The sequence below is a fragment of the Salvelinus fontinalis genome, chromosome 24 (genome assembly GCF_029448725.1).
Source record: "Salvelinus fontinalis isolate EN_2023a chromosome 24, ASM2944872v1, whole genome shotgun sequence".
Lineage (NCBI taxonomy): Eukaryota > Metazoa > Chordata > Actinopteri > Salmoniformes > Salmonidae > Salvelinus > Salvelinus fontinalis.
In genome coordinates, this window is record NC_074688.1 from 2,296,904 (window position 1) to 2,316,429 (window position 19,526).

Genomic DNA, 19,526 nt, shown 5'->3' on the forward strand with positions numbered 1-19,526 from the left:
ATGGACAGTAGACCGGTGGATATCTGTACTTTGGTCTGATGAGTCCAAATTTGAGATTTTTGGTTCCAACCGCCGTGTCTTTGTGAGATGCAAAGTAGGTGAACGGATGATCTCCGCATGTGTAGTTCCCACCGTGAAGCATGGAGGAGGACGTATGATGGTGTGGGGGTGCTTTGCTGGTGACACTGTCAGTGGTTTATTTGGAATTCAAGGCACACTTAACCAGCATGGCTACCACAGCCTTCTGCAGCGCAACGCCATCCCATCTGGTTACTGGGACTATCATTTGTTTTTCGACATGACAATGACCCAAAACACACATTTAGGCTATGTATGGGCTATTTGACCAAGGATAGTGATGGAGTGCTGCATCAGATGACCTGGCCTCCACAATCACCCGACCTCAACCCGGTTGAGATGGTTTGGGATGAGTTGGACCGCAGAGTGAAGGAAAAGCAGCCATCAAGTGCTCAGCATATGTGGGAACTCCTTCAAAACTGTTGGAAAAGCATTCCAGTTGAAGCTGGTTGAGAGAATGCCAAGAATGTGCAAAGCTGTCATCAAGGCAAATGGTGGCTACTTTGAAGAATCCAAGATATTAAATATATTTTGATTTGTTTAACACTTTCTTGGTTACTACATGATACCATATGTGTTATTTCATAGTTGTGATGTCTTCACTATTATTCTACAATGTAGAAAATAGTAATAATCAAGAAAAACCCTTGAATGAGTAGATATGTCCAAACTTTTGGCTTGTACTATATGTCTATAAATATGGATGTGGTACACTTCCTGTGAAATGACCTAACGAAGATCCTTGCAGGATCTAAATGTTGTTTGTTTGTTGCTTTCCAGGGAGACATCTGGGATTGTAACATATTCTGTTTAACGGAAACATGGCTCTCTCGAGATATGCTGTCGGAGTTGGTACAGCCACCTGGATTCTCAGTGCGTCACGTCGACAGGAATAAAAATCTCTCCAGGAAGAAGAATGATTTAATGATTAATGACTCATGGTGTAATTGTAACAACATACAGGAACTCAAATCCTTTTGTTCACCTGACCTAGAATTCATTACAATCAAATGCTAACCATATTATCTCCCAAGAGAATTCCCTTCGGTTATTGGCACAGCCGTGTATATCCCCCCTCAAGCCGATACCTAAAGGAACTTCACTGGACTTTATGCAAACTGGAAACCAGATATCCTGCAGCTGCATTTATTGTAGATGGGGATTTTTCAAAAGCAAATTTGAGAACAAGGCTATCTAAATTCTATCAGCATATCGACTGTAGCACTCGCACTGGAAAAACACTGGACATTTGTTACTCTAACTTCCGCGATGCATAGAAGGACCTCCCCTGTCCTCCTATCGGCAAATCTGACCACGACACCATTTTGCTTCTCCCTCCCTATAGGTAGAAACTCAAAGAAGAAGTACCCGTGCTAAGGACTATTCAATGCTGGTCTGACCAATCGGAATCCACGCTTCAAGATTGTTTTGATCAAGCGAACTGGGATATGTTCCAGGTAGCCTCAGAGAATAATATTGACATATACGCTGATTTGGTGACTGAGTTTATAAGGAAGTGTATAGGAGATGTTGTACCCACTGTGACTATTAAAACCTACCTTAACCAGAAACCGTGGATAAATGGCGGCGAACCACCTTATTTAACCATGGAAAGGTGACTGGGAATATGGCCGAATACAAACAGTGTAGTTATTCACTCCAAGGCAATCAAACAAGCAAAATGTCAGTATCTATAGAGCAAAAGAGTCGCAATTGAACGAGTCAGACACGAGATGTATGTGGCAGGGTCTACAGACAATCCGGGACTACAAAAGGGAAAACCAGCCAAGTCACGGACACCGACTGTAGAAAAGGCCCATGGAGTTGGTGGAATAATCCTTTAATTCATGGCCACTTACTCAGCTGGGCCAGGGCACTTTAATTAGGTCAGGTGGCAATGACCGACAGATCTCATCCACATAAAAGGAGGAAAACGGCATCGCCTGATCTCGCTGCTTTCTCTTCCTTAACTCCGTCTGCTCGAAGTTCTGTGCGTCAATGAATCCACCACAGACTACTCAGTAAATATACCACTTTATGGTTAAAGGAATTTCTGCCTCAGTCTCATCCATTCCTCTGTCACCTGACACGTGACCACCTGTTCACCTTCACTGTCAGTCATCCTACTTGTCCAGCTACCCACACAGATTCCACTAATCTTTCACCGACGTCTTGCTTCCAGACAAAGTAAACACCTTCTTTGCCCGCTTTGAGGATAATACAGTGCCACAGACGCGGCCCGCTACCAAGGACTGTGGGCTATCCTTCTCCGTGGCCGACGTGAGTAAGACATTTAAACGTGTTAACCCTCGCAAAGCCAGACGGCATCCCTAGCCGTGTCCTCATTAAAACTCTCCCTATCCCAGTCTGCTGTCCCAGTCTGCTGTCCCCACATGCTTCAAGATGGCCACTATTTGTTCCTGTACCCAAGAATGCAAAGGTAACTGAACTAAATGACTATCGCCCCGTAGCACTCACTTCTGTCATCATGAAGTGCTTTGAGACTATTTTTATTTTATTTTTTTACACATTTTTCTCCCCAATTTCATGGTATCCAATTGGTAGTTACAGTCTTGTCTCATCACTGCAACTCCTGTACGCATTCGGGAGAGGTGAAGGTTGAGAGCCGTACATCCTCCAAAACACAACCCAGCCAAGCCGCATTGCTTCTTGACACAATACCCGCTTAACCCAGAAACCAGCCGCACCAATGTGCGGAAACACCGTACACCTGGTGACCGAGTCAGCGTGCATTGCGCCCGGCCCGCCACAGGGGTCGCTAGAGCACGATGGGACAAGAACATTCCTGCAGGCCAAGCCCTCCCCTAACCCAGACGACGCTGGGCCAATTGTACGCCGCCCCATGGGTCTCCCGGTCACGGCCGGCTGCGACAGAGCCAGGATCTCTAGTGGCAGAGCTAGCACTGCGATGCAGTGCCTTAGACCACTGCGCCACTCAGGAGGCCCACAGTAGGCTTGATTACCAACAACGACAGCCTACAGGGAGGAGGTGAGGGCTCTCGGAGTGTGGTGTCAGGAAAATAACCTCTCACTCAACGTCAACAAAACAAAGGAGATGATCGTGACTTAAGGAAACAGCAGAGGGTGCACACCCTATCCACATCAATGGGACAGCAGTAGAGAAGGTAAAAAGTTAAGTTCCTTGGCATACACATCACTGACAAACTGAAATGGTCCACCCACACAGACAGTGTGGTGAAGAAGGCGCAACAGCACCAGTCACCTAAAACCCTCAAACTTTTACAGATGCACAGTGGAGAGCATCCTGTTGGGCTGTATCACCACCTGGTATGGCAACTGCACCGCCCACAACAGCAGGGTCTGCACAACGCATCTCCGGGGGCAAACTACCTGCTCTCCAGGACACCTACAGCAGCACTCGATGTCACAGGAAGGCCAAAAAGATCATCAAGGACAACAACCACCCGACCCACTGCCTGTTCATCCTGCTACCATCCAGAAGGCTCGGTCAGTACAGGTGCATCAAAGCTGGGACCGAAAGACTGAAAAACAGTTTCTATCTCAAGGCCATCAGACTGTTAAACAGCCATCACTAGTACAGAGAGGCTGCTGCCTACATACAGACTTGAAATCATTGGCCACTTTAATAAATGGAACACTAGTCACTTTAATAATGCCACTTTAATAATGTTTATATATCTTGCATTACTCATCTCATATGTAAACACTGTAATCTATACTATGTTTTGCATCTTGCCTATGCCGCTCTGACATTGCTCATCCATATATTTATATATTCTTATTCTATTCCTTAACTTAGATTTGTGTGTTTTAGGTACTTGCTGTGGAATTGTTAGATATTACTTGTTAGATATTGCTGCACTGTCGGAACTAGAAGCACAAGCAGTTCGCTACACTCACAATAACATCTGCTAACCATGTGTATGTGAACAATAAAATTGGATTTGATTTGAATAAAGGTACGTGATTGAGCTTGAGTGTGCGGGTTCTATTTCTTTCATACCAACTTTTTTTTGCCCTGCACCCCACTAGAGGATGTAGGTTTGATCAAACTTCATGAAATTAGACTATGACAATAATATAATTAACAAAATGACTATATATAAGATCACAGCTTCACAATTGTTCAGCAGTACACACTATGTGCCTCTTAAATAATGTTTGCAATATAATAACGTGTACATACTGTCAACAGGAAGAGTGCCAACTTGCTGTCTGAATGGTATCATCTAGGTATATGAAACTTAAAGATGTTTTTTTGAAATCACTCAAACAACTTCTCCCCATCCCATCTACCTCTATCCTCTTCTAAATCTGCCTTTTTGTCTCCCTGTTTTACACTGTTAGCTTATCAAAACAAAATAAAATCATATTAAAAAATATATGCTATTTTAGGATTTTTTCTTTAAAGTGCAAGTCTGCTTCTTAGTTCGTGAAACGCTGACTGGTGACCAGAACCAATGTTTAGCGGTGGTAGAAGCTCCCTGTAGACATAGATCCAGGATCAGCTAAACCTCCGCAATCCTGATCTCATCCATTAGGGCGAAATATGTAAAACTGACCTAAGATCAGCATCTAGTAACTACAGTACTTCCTTCGGGAGGTCCTTCCTTCCTGCTCCTAATTAGGTTCCTGGATGATGTCCTCAAGCTGGACTGACCTGTAACACACATTCAGACACACAGTGAGTGAAAGGCCACACACACACACACACACACACACACACACACACACACACACACACACACACACACACACACACACACACACACACACAACACACACACACACACACACACACACACACACACATTCACACCTCACCTTGTTTTTGCAGAATCTTGGCCCAAATATTATGCCCAGGATAGCATTGATTGTATGTGCTGCACAAAGGACGGCCTGCAGTCCACTGGTTGCCATGAGAACAGAAAACAGCACTACATTCCATTGAACAACGTTCCGTGGCTCCTCGCAGGCCGCCGGCCATAATGTTCTATCAAACAGGTAGACGGGATCTCTACAAAGACAAGTAAGGTTCAACTAAATTGACATTCATAACACATATAACTAGTGAACACAAGCTGTGCAAAGTGTAGAAAATGATTACTGGTAATTGTGCAACTCAACAATTTGATCATTTTTGTTCTGCTTTTTAAGACCACACCTAAGTTTTCGAAACTGCTTTTGAGCAATTGAGAACACCCCTCCCCCCTCACACACACACACTCACCCGCTTTTCTGTTGTTTGAGTGGCATCTCCCAGGCCAGACCTTGTGTGCTGTTGTGCAGACACAGTGGTCCCTGCACCAGTCCTGTAGCGCTCACTAGGCAGCAAAAGGTTGCAGCAGCAAGAGCCACGCAGGAACAACCCACTTGGCACAGCATCTGGCCACAAGAGGGAGGAAGATCCATACTATTAAAACTTGATAGAAAGGGGGCCTGGGGTGGTTGCAAGTGGTTAGAGCACATCTCTGTAGTAGCACATGTAAACTGAAGTTGGCGTGTGTTCGATTCCGGCCAACTGCCCTTCAATGGAAAAACTCTCCTAACTATTCTGTCTCTCAGTCCGTCTATATCCAATAACCCATGAGAATTTGATAGAAAGGACAAAGCACTCCCAGACGAGTAATAATTCGTTCAGGATGTACACCACAACCAAGCAGGCAGGTCACATACGTACACGGAAGACTGTTAAAACTACTCAGAAAGAGGACATGAAGATGTAATGGAGGTGGATCGGTTGGTGAACCAGACTAGTTTGATTAGTAACCTCGCCCGAGCTAATGCGGTCCTGAGGTGCATAGATTTAGATGAAAACAAGCCACAGCCTCACCTCTATCCTGTATGCACAGCAGCCTTCCCTTGAGCTGCCAATCACAAACCCCCGAGCTCCAATAAGAACCTACAGACAAAAGAATAAAAGGCTGAATATTTCGTTTGACATGGAATCCCTTTTCAGTAGAATGCTACACATTCACTTCCCTCCAATAGTTGATGTTATTACAGTACTACTGTCAACAGTAGCAGAAACAACTTGCAAAAAATCCTAGCACTGTGACCGACTCTAAATTTAGCTTAAAAACAGACGAGAGACATATTAGACACATGACAATCCACCCTCAAACCACAATCTGCCTTTTTTTGGACAATGGGGTGTTTCAGGAATGAGTGACATGAGTGTCATGATGACTGTCATGTCCTTATTAGGAGAGAGAGAGAGACACACACACACACACACACACACACACACACACACACACACACACACACAGAGCGCATTGTTGTCTCACCAGGATTCCAGAGGCCCACAGGCCTGTGCCCCACCTGGCCTCTCTGGTCACGTGACCGTCCAACAGGTAGCGTGCCTTAAGGTCTGGCAACAGCAACAGGCCATTGGCCAGCATGCACACAAATGCCATGGGAACAAGAGACACACCCACACACCTGGAGCAGCTGGCGACACACATCTCTGTGGTAGACATCCGGCAAGGATGAAGAGAAGACAGTCAGAATAACTTCAGAGTAATTATTGTCTTGTTGTTTTTTTATCTTTAGAGTACCACTGTTCCTTATCTTGTAGCTCTTGAAACACAGAACAACCCTCTCACCTACAGAGAAGTTCTATTTCACTCAGAAAAACCGGTCTGAGATCAGTCAAGAGAATGAATAGGGTTATTAGCCAAGAGAATGACCACATAATGATTATTATCTTGAGTCTTACCTGATGGAGTGAGACAGAATAGCCTAGTGAGACCGAATGTGACAGAGAGGGAGAAAGAGAGATCCTGGTAACTGCGGCAGTACTGGATGAGGAACATAAACTCACTGCTTGACAAAACTTAAATAGGCTCCATGCAGTGACACATGCCCGCCCCCACAAATAGTATATATAAATGCCCCCCACCAACACACACACACATTACGTAGATTACTTTAAATTTATCTATAATCAGTGCACCCAACCCCCTCCTTGCTCTATTCCACAATATACCTGGTAATGGTGCAGGTAAGGTAAGACCAAGCTGTTAAAAGCCTGAGTCATGTTCATTAGGGTAGGCAATGGAAAGCGTGGTTTCAATCCATTTTCTTCCATTTTGTACCTAATAAACACTATCCTGGTCTGTGTTCTTCATCCTTTTTCATGTGTATTCTGTGTCTGGTAGTGGAGTTGGATGTGGATGCCAGGATGTGGGAAAAGTGAATCACTGCAGCTGTGGGATCCATTCCAAAATAGGAGCATATCAGCACATTATGGATCATTTTCAAAGGCACTAAGAAATAACAATAAAGCATTGTTGTAACACTCTGAAACCTTAATTGGCTAGCTTTTTTTATAGCCCCATTACCACTCATTTACATACATCAAATAGTAGTGCCACCCGCTCTGTTTGCACTTTTAGTCTACACGCAGTGCCACCTAGTGGGAAATGTGAAGGAATCCAATCCAAGCATAGGCAATTGTCAGGTGATCAGTCTGTCGTTCAAAATTTTGACGTTCTAATTTTGGAAAACATGGCGGCCATTTGTTTCCAACAGAAACGCCTGATCACACTAGTTTAGCATGTCTTGATCACACTAGCTTAGCATGTCATGGCTGCCAAGATAGCTATGATTGCCTTCAGTGCATACAGTGCAGTACCACACTCTAGTGAAGACATATTCAGCTACTAAAGAAACTGTCTTGAAGCTAATTTAAGTATTGAGATTAATCCCCTATAAAAGTCTGTCTGTTAAAGATAGAAATATAGGGCCTTCTGCATCTGCAGTAGAAAGTGTCAGAGCTACAGCGCTGTTTGTCAGACCAGAGGTGCGTTCAACAAAGCTTCCATTTGCAAACACTGGCAGCGAACGTTCCATTTCTGTTTGTTTCTGTTAACTGAAATGGACGCGGCAAGATGAGCTGCTATGCTTGCTGCAGCAATTGTGGATGATTTTTTTTTTTTTTTTTTTTTTTTGTCACTGGCCTACACGAGTCCCCATAATGTTCGAAGTGGAATAATGTTTTTTCAAAATGTTTACAAGGAGTCGCTAGAGCGAGATGAGCCAAGTAAAGCCCCACCAGCCAAACCCTCCCCTAATCCGGACGACACTGGGCGAATTGTGCCCCGTCCTATGGGACACCCGGCCACAGCCGGTTGTGGCACAGCCCGGGAATGAACCCGAGTATGTAGTAACACCTCTAGCACTGCGATGCAGAGCCTTAGACCACTGCACCACTCGGGAGACGCAATAATAGTGTTTAACATGATTTTTCAATGACTACCTAATTCTGTACCCCACACAAACAATTATCTGTAAGGTCCCTCAGTCGAGCAGTGAATTTCAAACACAGATTCAACCACAAAGAGCAGGGAGGGTTTCCAATGCCTTGCAAAGAAGGGCACCTTTTGGTAGATGGGCAAAAATAAAAAAGATGAAATTGAATATCCCTTTGAGGATGGAGAAGTTATTAATTACACGTTGGATGGTGTATCAATACAACCAGTCACTACAAAGATACAGACGTCCTTCCTAACTCAGTTGCCGGAGTGGAAGGAAACTGCTCAGGGATTTCACCATGAGGCCAATGGTGACTTTAAAACAGTTACAGAGTTAAATGGCTGTGATAGGAGAAAACTGAGGATGGATCAACAACATTGTAGTTACTCCACAATACTACCCTAATTGACAAAGTGAAAAGGAAGCCTGTACAGAATAAAAATATTCCAAAACATGCATCCTGTTTGCAACAAGTCACTAAAGTAGTACTGCAAAAAATGTGTCAAAGTAAATAACTTTCTGTCATTAATACAAAGTGTTATGTTTGGAGCAAATCCAATACAACACATTACTGAGTACCTACCACTCTCCATATTTTCAAGCATAGTGGTGGCTGCATCATATTATGGGTATGCTTGTAATCATTAAGGATTGGGGAGTTTTTCAGGGTGGAGCTAAGCACAGGCAAAATCCTGGAGGAAAACCTGGTTCATTCTGGTTTCCACCAGACACTGGGAGTTAAATTCCCCTATCAGCAGGACAATAACCTAAAACAGAAGGCCAAATCTTCACTGGAGTTGCTTACCAAGAACACAGTGAATGTTCCAGAGTGGCCGAGTTACAGTTTTGACTTAAATCTACTTTAAAATCTATGGCAAGACCTGAAAATGGTTGTCTAGCAATGATCAACAACCAATTTGACAGAGCTTGAAGAATTTTGATAAGAATAATGGGCAAATGTTGCATAATACAGAAGTGGAAAGCTCTTAAGAGACTTACCTAGAAAGACTCACAGCTGTAATTGCTGCCAAGGTGCTTTTACAAAGTATTGACTCAGGGATGTGAATACTTATGTAAATTAGATATCTATATTTAATTTTCAATAAATGTGCAAACATTTCGAAAAACATGTTTTCACTTGTGTGTAGATGGAGGAGACTTTCACTGGGGACATGACACCGAATTTAGTATATATCAATCAATCTGGCAAACCAGGCAACTCATGTTTTGGTTAGTTTATAGCTTGTTAGCTAGCTAGCTAAGATTAAGTTAGCTGGCTAGCCAGTTCAAATAATGATCATATCATAGTTGACAACATCTTAATTTTAGCAAATGTTTATTAATTATTACAGGAAAATAAACTTGCAAATAGGGATGAAACAGTGACCGGTTTCACGATAAACCACAGTAAAATTCCCGACGATTAGTATTACAGGTTCACATTTTAATTATCATTAAAACCGTGAATTTAACGTAAAACTGACGGTAAATACTGTCCAGCATCAACCAAAGTTAGCAACAGTCTGACGCAGGCGCAGCATGCAACGTGGGTTTTGTATCGTGTGAAAACAAGGCAGAAGGCAGTGAGATTTTTCAGCCTTCTAAGAGGACCAAATCTGAAGTGTAGTGTGGTTGTATTTTGGGCTTTACAAGAGTGCTGAGGGAAACTTCATCAAAAATGGTCACCCTTTCTGCAGAACATGCAAAACAAAAATCGCTGCGAAAGAGGGGAACGCTTCAAATCTCATGAGTTATCTTCATGACCACCACTTTATTGCGAATGCAAGGTAAATTCACGTTTAGATAAATGCATGAACTAGGGACTTCGGAATGGGGGAAAATATCATGGTTTGTCTGTAACTTGCTAATAGCTTGTCAATAATGTAAACTGAAGCTTTCGGTGTTACCTACTATTGTAAAAACACTACAAGTTGTTCTGCTGCTGCATGCATCGTGTGTCTGCAGACTCTCTTCGCCATTTGCACACGATAGTTATGTAGTTTAGTCACCCAACCAACATATTTTGTTCATTTAAAATCCGGCAGACTTCGACTTGGTTGTAAAAGTGTTCCAACAGGAGAAACACTATAGACTCCTAAACAAGACTCCTGTATTTATGTCAATTGCTATCACTGTCTAATAAAGACTCATTTGTATTTATGTCAATTGTGCATGGCGTCACTGTAAATACTGAAATGCAACACAGAAGATAGTCTGTGTGTGAGTAATAATAATAATGTAACACCAATAATAATAATACATGAGCTATTCCCTTGTTTACAGAGTGGGCGTGCAGCAGGCAAACCCAGTGATGCTACTGGTCCCTCCTCATCTACAGTTGTGACACAGACACTGAGCAAGCATTTAAAAGGCAGGCTGCATATGCACCTACATCAAAAAATGCTCAAGACCTTTCATATTACATTGCAAAGGACATGATGCCATTTAATATTGTTGAGAGGCCTGGCTTTCTGAGGCAGATGAAGGTTGCCGTGCCTCACTACAAAGTGAGTGCTGCTAATTTTATTTGATGTTTGTTTATTTGATTTGCTTACTGAAGGTTGTGTTCATTTAAACCTGCACTAGGGAAACTTACCTCTCACGGCCACATGGTGCCATCTTTAATGTTTAATGTTATTATTTTAATGTTTATAGTGCCGTGCTGCTAATTTGTTGTTTGTTGCTTTTCAATATAAAACCTGGTGAAATGATATCAGTGTGTGTATTAGTACTTTTAGAAATGTCCAGTGTAACAGGGTTTTATTGGTGATTCCCCTTGCCACTTTATTGTTAAGCCAATGGGTTTTTGGTTTTAGTTTTGTCTTGCCGTCACCTACTCAACATGGCATCTTATTGGCTGGTTTGCGTAGCTTGCTTACGAGGGAGGATGTTTCATTAGAATCGTCCCAGTGAACAAGCACCAAACCAGCGGTAAGTTGTTGGTTGCAAAGCACTGTACATCAAAAGTGATTTTTATACTCCCAAGTGATGATTTAAGTGTACAATTTATATACATTTGTTTGTAAATGTTATTCGAACATCACACATAAGATGCAATGTTTTTTGGAGAATATTGGTTGTGCATTTTGGTTGTAAAGAATTCCCGCCAGTACTAGCTAGCAACTTACTGTGTCTGGTGGGGGGGGTTCATATATTTTGTACAGTGCGTGAGTGCAGAGTTGGATGGTGAGCCGTGCATTGCATGACGTGCAATTTTGTGCTGTTCCTACCAGGTACATTGTTAAAGATATTATATTGTATATTGTAATTGTATTATTATGGTAACTACATGGCCCAGTGAACAAGCACCAAACCAGCGGTACATTGTTAAAGAATAAATCTCCATGACGGGTGCTACATGTTGGAATTCGTGTCGAGGATTGATTGTACACAACGCAAGAAGAGTACTGTTACAGTGGTGCCGTGACCGTTCTTCTGGATCGGATCATCCTTCGCTGGATTTCCATCTCAGAACTTCGCCGTGGTTGCCGTTGAAGAGCCAGATAAGACGTTGCTGGTGCAGTATAGTGCGATATCGCATTTCGCCACAAGAGGGCGCCATCAACGTTTTATTATCGAAATTGATGATTTCTCTGGCTGAGACACTTCACAGATAAACGATATAACTTTTGTGTTACTTGTTTATTTGAAATTCTAATGTATATCTGATATGAGTAGGGTGAGTTTTACCTGTGTACTAGATATAGGTTAGATTTTGACGTGAGGTTAAAGAAAGAAATATATATATGCATTTTTTTTGCTAGTTACATTTTTATTAGTGTGTTGATTTCCCATTGTTAAAATGGAAGGTGTTGGGAGAGGTAGGGGTTTCCTGTCATTTAATCTGTCACCATCTGTTGGTAGGGGTTCAGGCAAAATTCCAGTTGCTTCTACACCTATGCCTAAACTGGAGGGTTTTGGGAGTTTTGATGATAGTGTACCCATGGAAACGCCCAAGGATGTGTATGACAGAGTTTTGCCAAATACAGGGAGTGGGGAGGTCTCCATGGATTTCATAGCAGACATAGTACAGCAGATTGGTCATTCCATTGGGGAGAACATTGCCTCCTGTTTGGAGTCAAAGGCAATTGTTGGACATGTTGGGGACAATGTTATGGGGAATGCATGCAGCTCTAGGGGTTTGGATGTGTCAGGCCTGAACCTGGTATTGAAGTCTGATATCAGGGAACCAGTGTACTTTCGGGGGGATGGCTCTGAAAAGTGCACAGTGCATGAGTGGGAGGATATGGTCATGGTTTACATGCGTAAGAGGGGCGTATCTGTGATGGACCAAGCTGTTGAGGTTATGGGTAGGCTTATGGGAAGGGCCCGTGATGTTGTTAAAGTGGGCATACGCAGCAATCCCTCCGTTGATTTATCTAAAGGCCCGAGTCCCATCTTTGACATACTGAAACAACATTTTAGTGACACTGCTTTTTCAAGCATGCCCCTCGCTGACTTTTATGCCACATTACCTCTGACTGATGAACAACCATTTGAATATTGGCTCAGACTGAACAGGGCTATGGAGGTTGCTGAAGATTGTCTAAAGAGACAGAAAAAAAGGGTTGAAGACCCATCTCGTGAGCTCACAGTCATGTTCATCAGACATTGCCCTAACGCTGAACTGTCCCTTATCTTTAAGTGCAAGCCATTACAGCAGTGGACTGCTGCAGATGTTCATGAGAGGCTGGATGAATACAGGAGGGAGCAGAGGTACTCTCACTTATCTAAGGTGATCCCAGCCATCACAACAATGAAGCAGGAAGTTGGTGCTGTCATGCCGATCACCATGCCTGCTGTGAGGCCCATCATGGAAGTACCCAATACGTTGCCTTACCCAGCCCAGACTATTCAGGGCTCAGCTGAGCCGATGGAACGTATCCTTGCAATGCTGGAGCGTGTGCTGGAGCAGAGACCACAACAGTCTGACCATAGGTTCCAGAAAGGGAATAGGAGCAAAGTGAAGTCTAATGGGCCATGTAACGTGTGCGGGGATGCTGGACATGATACTTACTTTCACTGCAGGGCCAATCACCTCTGCTTTCTTTGTCATGTAGCTGGCCACGCACGCTCTCAGTGCCCCAAGGCCGCAGCTCTGAGCACAGCTGGTGGAGTCCCTACAGTAACCACTGCTCAGCTTCCGGGAAAACTAGTAGGCCTGCATGTAGAAGGGGAGAGTGTTGGGCCTTTTGTAGAGTCCCCATCGGTGAGAGCTGTTGATTTGGAGTCTGTATATAAAAGTGTTTGTGACGAAATGGAGACTGAGAAGAGTATCATAATGCAGAACACACAGAGGCTTTCTGCACATGATGATTTATTTTATGCCAAGGTGTTAATAGGAGGAGAAGTAGAAGTGAGAGCTATGCTTGACAGTGGATCCATGGCTTGTACCTTGAGCTCTAGGGTCTTACCTGAACTGTTGCGTGCAGGAGTGTTGAAAAGTCCATCATTGAGTCCTACAGAGGTAGTCTTGGTTGGTTGTGGTGGGTTGAAGACGAGGCCTTTGGGAGTATGTGAGCTGGAGATGGAGGTGTACGGATGTAGAGTTGCCGTGCCTACACTGGTGGTTGAAGGCCAGAGTGATGACCTCATCTTGGGCAGCAATCTCCTAAAGCACTTGATTCGCCACCTGAAGACGGATGGAGATCTCTGGAAGAGGGTTTATACTCCTGTGTGTGACGGGGGTGAGGAGAGCAAGCTAATCAATATGATGGCTAATGTGGAGAGATGGAGAGACAGTGAAGTACCTGACAAAGTTGGAACTGTGAGACTAAAAGGGGCGGTGACTCTAGAGCCTATGCAGGAGCACTTAGTCTGGGGCAGACTACGAAACACTCAGAATCTATCAGCGGGCAGTGCTGTTCTCATTGAGCCCAGCAGTTCAAGGTCAACACCAAGGTCAATACTGGTAGGGAGGACAGTAGCTCTATTGCGGGGGGATGGGTGGCTCCCTGTTAGAGTGATAAACCCTTCTCAGAAGACAGTGACTTTGAGACGAAACGCCACTCTAGCCGATGTCTTTCCTTGCATGGCTCTAGAGGACTTTGACTGTTCGTGTGTGAATGATGATTCATCAGCAGCTTTGCAGCAGCAAGTGCAGAGAACGGCTGATATACTCACTGACTGCCAAGATGACTTGACACTGACTGATGACGGTTCCAGCCAACTTCACGATACTGACGGACCTGACAGTTCAAGCGAGCCTGAGGTCTTACGTGACTTAGGTTTGACTGATATTGATGTCAACTCCTGTCAAGCGTCTCCTGCTGGTAAGAAGAAACTCATCCAGCTCATAGCTGAGTACCAGTCTATTTTTTCCAGGCACAAGTTGGATTGTGGAAAAGCTTCCGGATGTCTTCACCGCATTCAACTGAGTGATGAGAAACCCTTTCGGATGCCCTACCGACGCCTTTCACCAAATCATTATGAGAAACTCAAACAAGCATTGAATGAGATGGAAGAACGTGAAATCATAAGGAAGTCTAGTAGTGAGTTCGCCTCTCCCCTTGTCCTTGTATGGAAGAAGTCTGGAGACCTGAGACTCTGTACTGATTTTCGTTTGCTCAATGCTCGCACCATCAAAGACGCCCACCCACTCCCTCACCAGGCTGACGCACTGGCTGCTTTAGGTGGAAATGCCTTTTTCTCGACAATGGACCTTACCTCTGGCTACTACAATGTGGAAGTGCATGAGGATGACCGGAGATTCACAGCTTTTACGTCGCCATTTGGCTTGTACGAATACAATCGTATGCCACAGGGGTTATGTAATAGTCCTGCAACCTTTATGAGGATGATGCTAAACATCTTTGGAGATCAGAACTTTCTTAGCCTGCTGTGTTACCTTGACGATGTCTTGGTCTATGCGCCCACTGAAGATCTGGCTTTACAGCGCCTGGAAATGGTTTTTGAGCGTCTCAAGGCTCACAACCTGAAGTTGGCGCCAAAAAAGTGTAACTTTCTGCAGAGGTCTGTGAAGTTTCTGGGGCATATCATTAGTGCGGATGGTGTAGCTACAGACCCTGAGAAGGTGAGGGCCATTACAGGAGTAACAGAAGCTGATCTAATGGAAGATGGCACTGACATTCCATCTCAGAAGAAATTGAGGTCATTCCTTGGGATGGTGGTGTATTATCAACAGTTCATTGAAGGTTGCTCGACCATTGCAAAGCCTCTCTTTGGATTGACTACTGGACACAAGGCTCCACGCTGGAAAAAGAAGCGACGCTCACCTGTCAGGAAGTTGACGGCTGCCGACTGGACAACAGAATGCAGACAGGCCTTATTCCAGCTAAAGCAAGCCTTACTGGACCAGGTTTTGTTGGCCCACCCCAACTTCGAAAAACCCTTTCTACTCTCGGTGGATGCGTCCAGCAATGGCTTAGGTGCTGTGCTGTCCCAGGTGCAGGAACAGGGAGCTACAGCGAGACCTATAGCCTTCGCGAGCAAGTCCCTCAGTTATGCGCAGTCGAGGTATCCTGCACACAGGCTCGAGTTCTTTGCCATGAAATGGGCTATCTGTGACAAGTTCCAGCACTGGCTACGGGGACAGCAGTTCACGGTATGGACAGATAATAATCCCTTGACATACATTCTGACCAAAGCAAAGCTTGATGCTTGTGAACAGAGATGGGTCGCCAAGCTGGCACCGTACGAGTTTGACATCAAGTACATCCCTGGAAAAATAAATGTTGTTGCAGATGCTTTGAGCAGAGAGCCCTTCGTACGACCCAGTGCACTCCATCGCCTGACAAGGGTCCCGTACGAGACCTTACTAGCTGAAGCCGACGCTGTGCGCACAGACAGAGTGCAAGATGTGTTTCGCTGGTCCAGCCACCCCTTTGACAAAGCCTCTGACTCCAACGAAGTGGTCATTAGCTGTCAGGCTACTGTTGACCCATCTGGTGCTTTATCAAGACATGAAGTTGCAGCTGTTCTTCATTCACACAGGTGCTGGGGGGATGAAGTGGGCTCACATGCACTGCTGTTGCCACAGCTTCCACAGGCTGTTATGCCATCAGAGCAGACCGATGTCGATGTTCTGCCACACGACCGACTGATGAGTAAGCAGCGTGATGACAACGTGATCAGCAGAGTGATCTTCTTTGTGGAGAGGGGGAGAAGACCATCCCGGAGAGAGCGTTCCCATGAGACTGTTGAGGTTTTGTGTCTTCTCAGAAGTTGGGACAAGTTGACCATGAAGATGGGTGTACTGTATCGTGTTTCAAGGAATGTGGTTACAAAGAGGAAAACGTATCTGTATGTGGTTCCAGCCTCCATGAAAGCAATGGTGTTGAAGGGTGTCCATGATGAAGCTGGTCACCAGGGCCAACAGAGAACAGTCTACCTGACAAGACAGAGGTTCTTCTGGCATGGCCTGGAGAGGGAGGTAAAAGCATATGTGAAGTGCTGCAGGAGATGCGTCGTGAGCAAGACTCCTGAACCGGAAGCGAGAGCTCCTCTTGAGAGCATAATAACAACTGAGCCTCTTGAACTAGTGTGCATAGACTTCTGGTCTGCAGAAGATTCTTCAAACAAGTCCTTGGATGTGCTCGTTGTTACTGACCACTTTACCAAATTGGCTCATGCCTTCTTGTGTCCGAACCAGTCTGCTAAGTCAGTAGCTCATCAGTTGTGGAACAACTATTTCTGTGTCTACGGGATGCCTCGCCGTATACATTCAGACCAGGGAGCCAACTTCGAGAGCGCTTTAATAGCCGAACTGTTGAGTGTTGCAGGTGTTCAGAAGTCTCACACCACGCCGTACCATCCGATGGGGAACGGGTCCTGCGAAAGGATGAATAGGACGTTGGGAAACATGATCCGGGCCCTGCCAACGAGAGCAAAGCACAGATGGCCTCAGGCGCTGAAGTCCCTCACGTTTGCGTACAATTGTACAATCCACGAGACCACAGGCTTTGCCCCTTTCCTGCTAATGTTTGGGAGGACGCCAAGACTGCCTGTTGACATAGTCTTTGGCTCTGTCATAGAGAACCCAGAAGTTGTCGACTATGACCAGTTTGTTCAGTCTTTGAGGAGAGATCTGAAAGAAGCCATGAATACAGCACAGGCATCTGCAGCGAAGCAGTTGAAGAGGCATGCTGACCTTTATGACAGAAGAGTCAGAGGAGCACCAGTGGAGATTGGTGATCGAGTGTTGCTGGCTAACAAGGTGGAGCGGGGAAAGCGGAAGCTCGCTGACCGTTGGGAGGATACTGTCTACCTTGTCACTGGGTTGAATGCTGACAGCCACACTTTTAAGATTCAGAACAGCTCCACTGGACGGGAGAAGACGGTACATCGCAACCTGATAATGCCAGTCAACTTCCTTCCTCTTCCCCATGCTGCCGTTGATGAGGGAACAGACATGTCTGGTTTAACAGAGTCTGAGGGCATGAATGACAGCCTTATGGTCTCAGCTGCCATGGACACTGCAGTGGATGATGATGCTGAGTACAGAACGAGAGTGTGGGTGTCAGAATTGCCTTCTGAAGGAACAGGTGACACAAGCCTGGAGGGTGATGTGCGATCCTTGGATGCTCAGGATATTCCACCTTTGGATTCTGTGGAAGATATACTGCAGCTGGAAGTTCTGCCTCGGTCAGAGAGTCTTCAAGAATCTGACCGAGACCGTAACAGTGTAGTGAGTGAGCTAATTGACCAGTCTATTTACGATATCCGTACTGACCTACCAAACTCGGACCATTCCTTACCTGATCAGTTACAGACGGACTGTGTTGACAGTCCCACTATTGCAACAGTACACAACACTGTTACCTCTTATGCAGTTGAAGGTAGTCAGGGTCGTATTAGGTCAAGGGCAGGAAGACTATTTAAACCAGTGTCAAGACTGATTGAGATTATGAATCAGCAGACAGTTAGCTCTTGAAGGTTTAATATGTGAATAGAGGGTCAATGGTATTGGCATCTTTTATTTGTTTTGCTTTTACATCATTGTGACCATGATTAGAGGTTGCAAGATGGTAATGTGACGGATATGATCAACTCTCTTATGGTAGTTTATTTTATTACTTGGATGTTTTAAAGTCACTGAGTGTACTTAACATGTAACAGGCATGTTTACCTATGAGGGCTAAGGGGATTGATCAACCGCTTTTCACTCTAATTCTCAAGGAGAATAGTCTAATGACTGGAATATTTAGTGACTGATTTAAAGCAGGGTCTGCATCCTTGATATACACAGCTTTACCTTTTAGTTTCTCTATTAGGTAGTATAAAAATATATCAATTTTTTTTTTTTTCTCTGAGTTATTCTGTACATATGTTGAGTGTCTCTGTATCTGGTATGTTTGCACAGTGCCGTTTTGTATTTTTTTATTATTTTTCTTTGCAAGTGGAATTCAGTAGGGGGGAGTGTAACAGGGTTTTATTGGTGATTCCCCTTGCCACTTTATTGTTAAGCCAATGGGTTTTTGGTTTTAGTTTTGTCTTGCCGTCACCTACTCAACATGGCATCTTATTGGCTGGTTTGCGTAGCTTGCTTACGAGGGAGGATGTTTCATTAGAATCGTCCCAGTGAACAAGCACCAAACCAGCGGTAAGTTGTTGGTTGCAAAGCACTGTACATCAAAAGTGATTTTTATACTCCCAAGTGATGATTTAAGTGTACAATTTATATACATTTGTTTGTAAATGTTATTCGAACATCACACATAAGATGCAATGTTTTTTGGAGAATATTGGTTGTGCATTTTGGTTGTAAAGAATTCCCGCCAGTACTAGCTAGCAACTTACTGTGTCTGGTGGGGGGGGTTCATATATTTTGTACAGTGCGTGAGTGCAGAGTTGGATGGTGAGCCGTGCATTGCATGACGTGCAATTTTGTGCTGTTCCTACCAGGTACATTGTTAAAGATATTATATTGTATATTGTAATTGTATTATTATGGTAACTACATGGCCCAGTGAACAAGCACCAAACCAGCGGTACATTGTTAAAGAATAAATCTCCATGACGGGTGCTACATGTTGGAATTCGTGTCGAGGATTGATTGTACACAACGCAAGAAGAGTACTGTTACACCAGCACATTTTAACAATACCGCACTAATACTGATAATCGTGATCATTTTGGTCACTATAATCCTGATATGAAATTTTCATACCATTTCATCTCTACTTGCAACAAGATCATTATTTACAAGTTAATGACACGCTAACTAC

General features: G+C 44.2%; 2 protein-coding genes and 1 long non-coding RNA gene across 3 annotated transcripts; 2 read left to right on the forward strand and 1 right to left on the reverse strand.

Annotated features, from left to right (window-relative positions):
- Positions 1–703: 703 nt before the first annotated feature.
- Positions 704–6,548, reverse strand: LOC129821750 (transmembrane 4 L6 family member 1). The gene is made up of 5 exons (XM_055879369.1): positions 6,372–6,548; positions 5,915–5,983; positions 5,312–5,466; positions 4,906–5,098; positions 704–4,741 (listed from the first exon to the last, which is right to left on the reverse strand). Exons 1-5 carry the CDS (start codon positions 6,546–6,548, stop codon positions 4,727–4,729), a joined length of 609 nt encoding a protein of 202 aa, XP_055735344.1. The 3' UTR covers positions 704–4,726.
- Positions 6,549–9,880: 3,332 nt separating this feature from the next.
- On the forward strand, positions 9,881–11,049 carry LOC129822621 (uncharacterized). Its single transcript, XR_008754494.1, has 2 exons — positions 9,881–10,127; positions 10,624–11,049. It is a non-coding gene; the product is annotated as an uncharacterized LOC129822621 (long non-coding RNA).
- A 43-nt stretch (positions 11,050–11,092) lies between these two features.
- Positions 11,093–19,283, forward strand: LOC129821751 (uncharacterized). The gene is made up of 2 exons (XM_055879370.1): positions 11,093–11,271; positions 11,505–19,283. Exon 2 carries the CDS (start codon positions 12,143–12,145, stop codon positions 18,230–18,232), a length of 6,090 nt encoding a protein of 2,029 aa, XP_055735345.1. The 5' UTR covers positions 11,093–11,271; positions 11,505–12,142; the 3' UTR covers positions 18,233–19,283.
- The last annotated feature ends 243 nt before the right edge of the window (positions 19,284–19,526 follow it).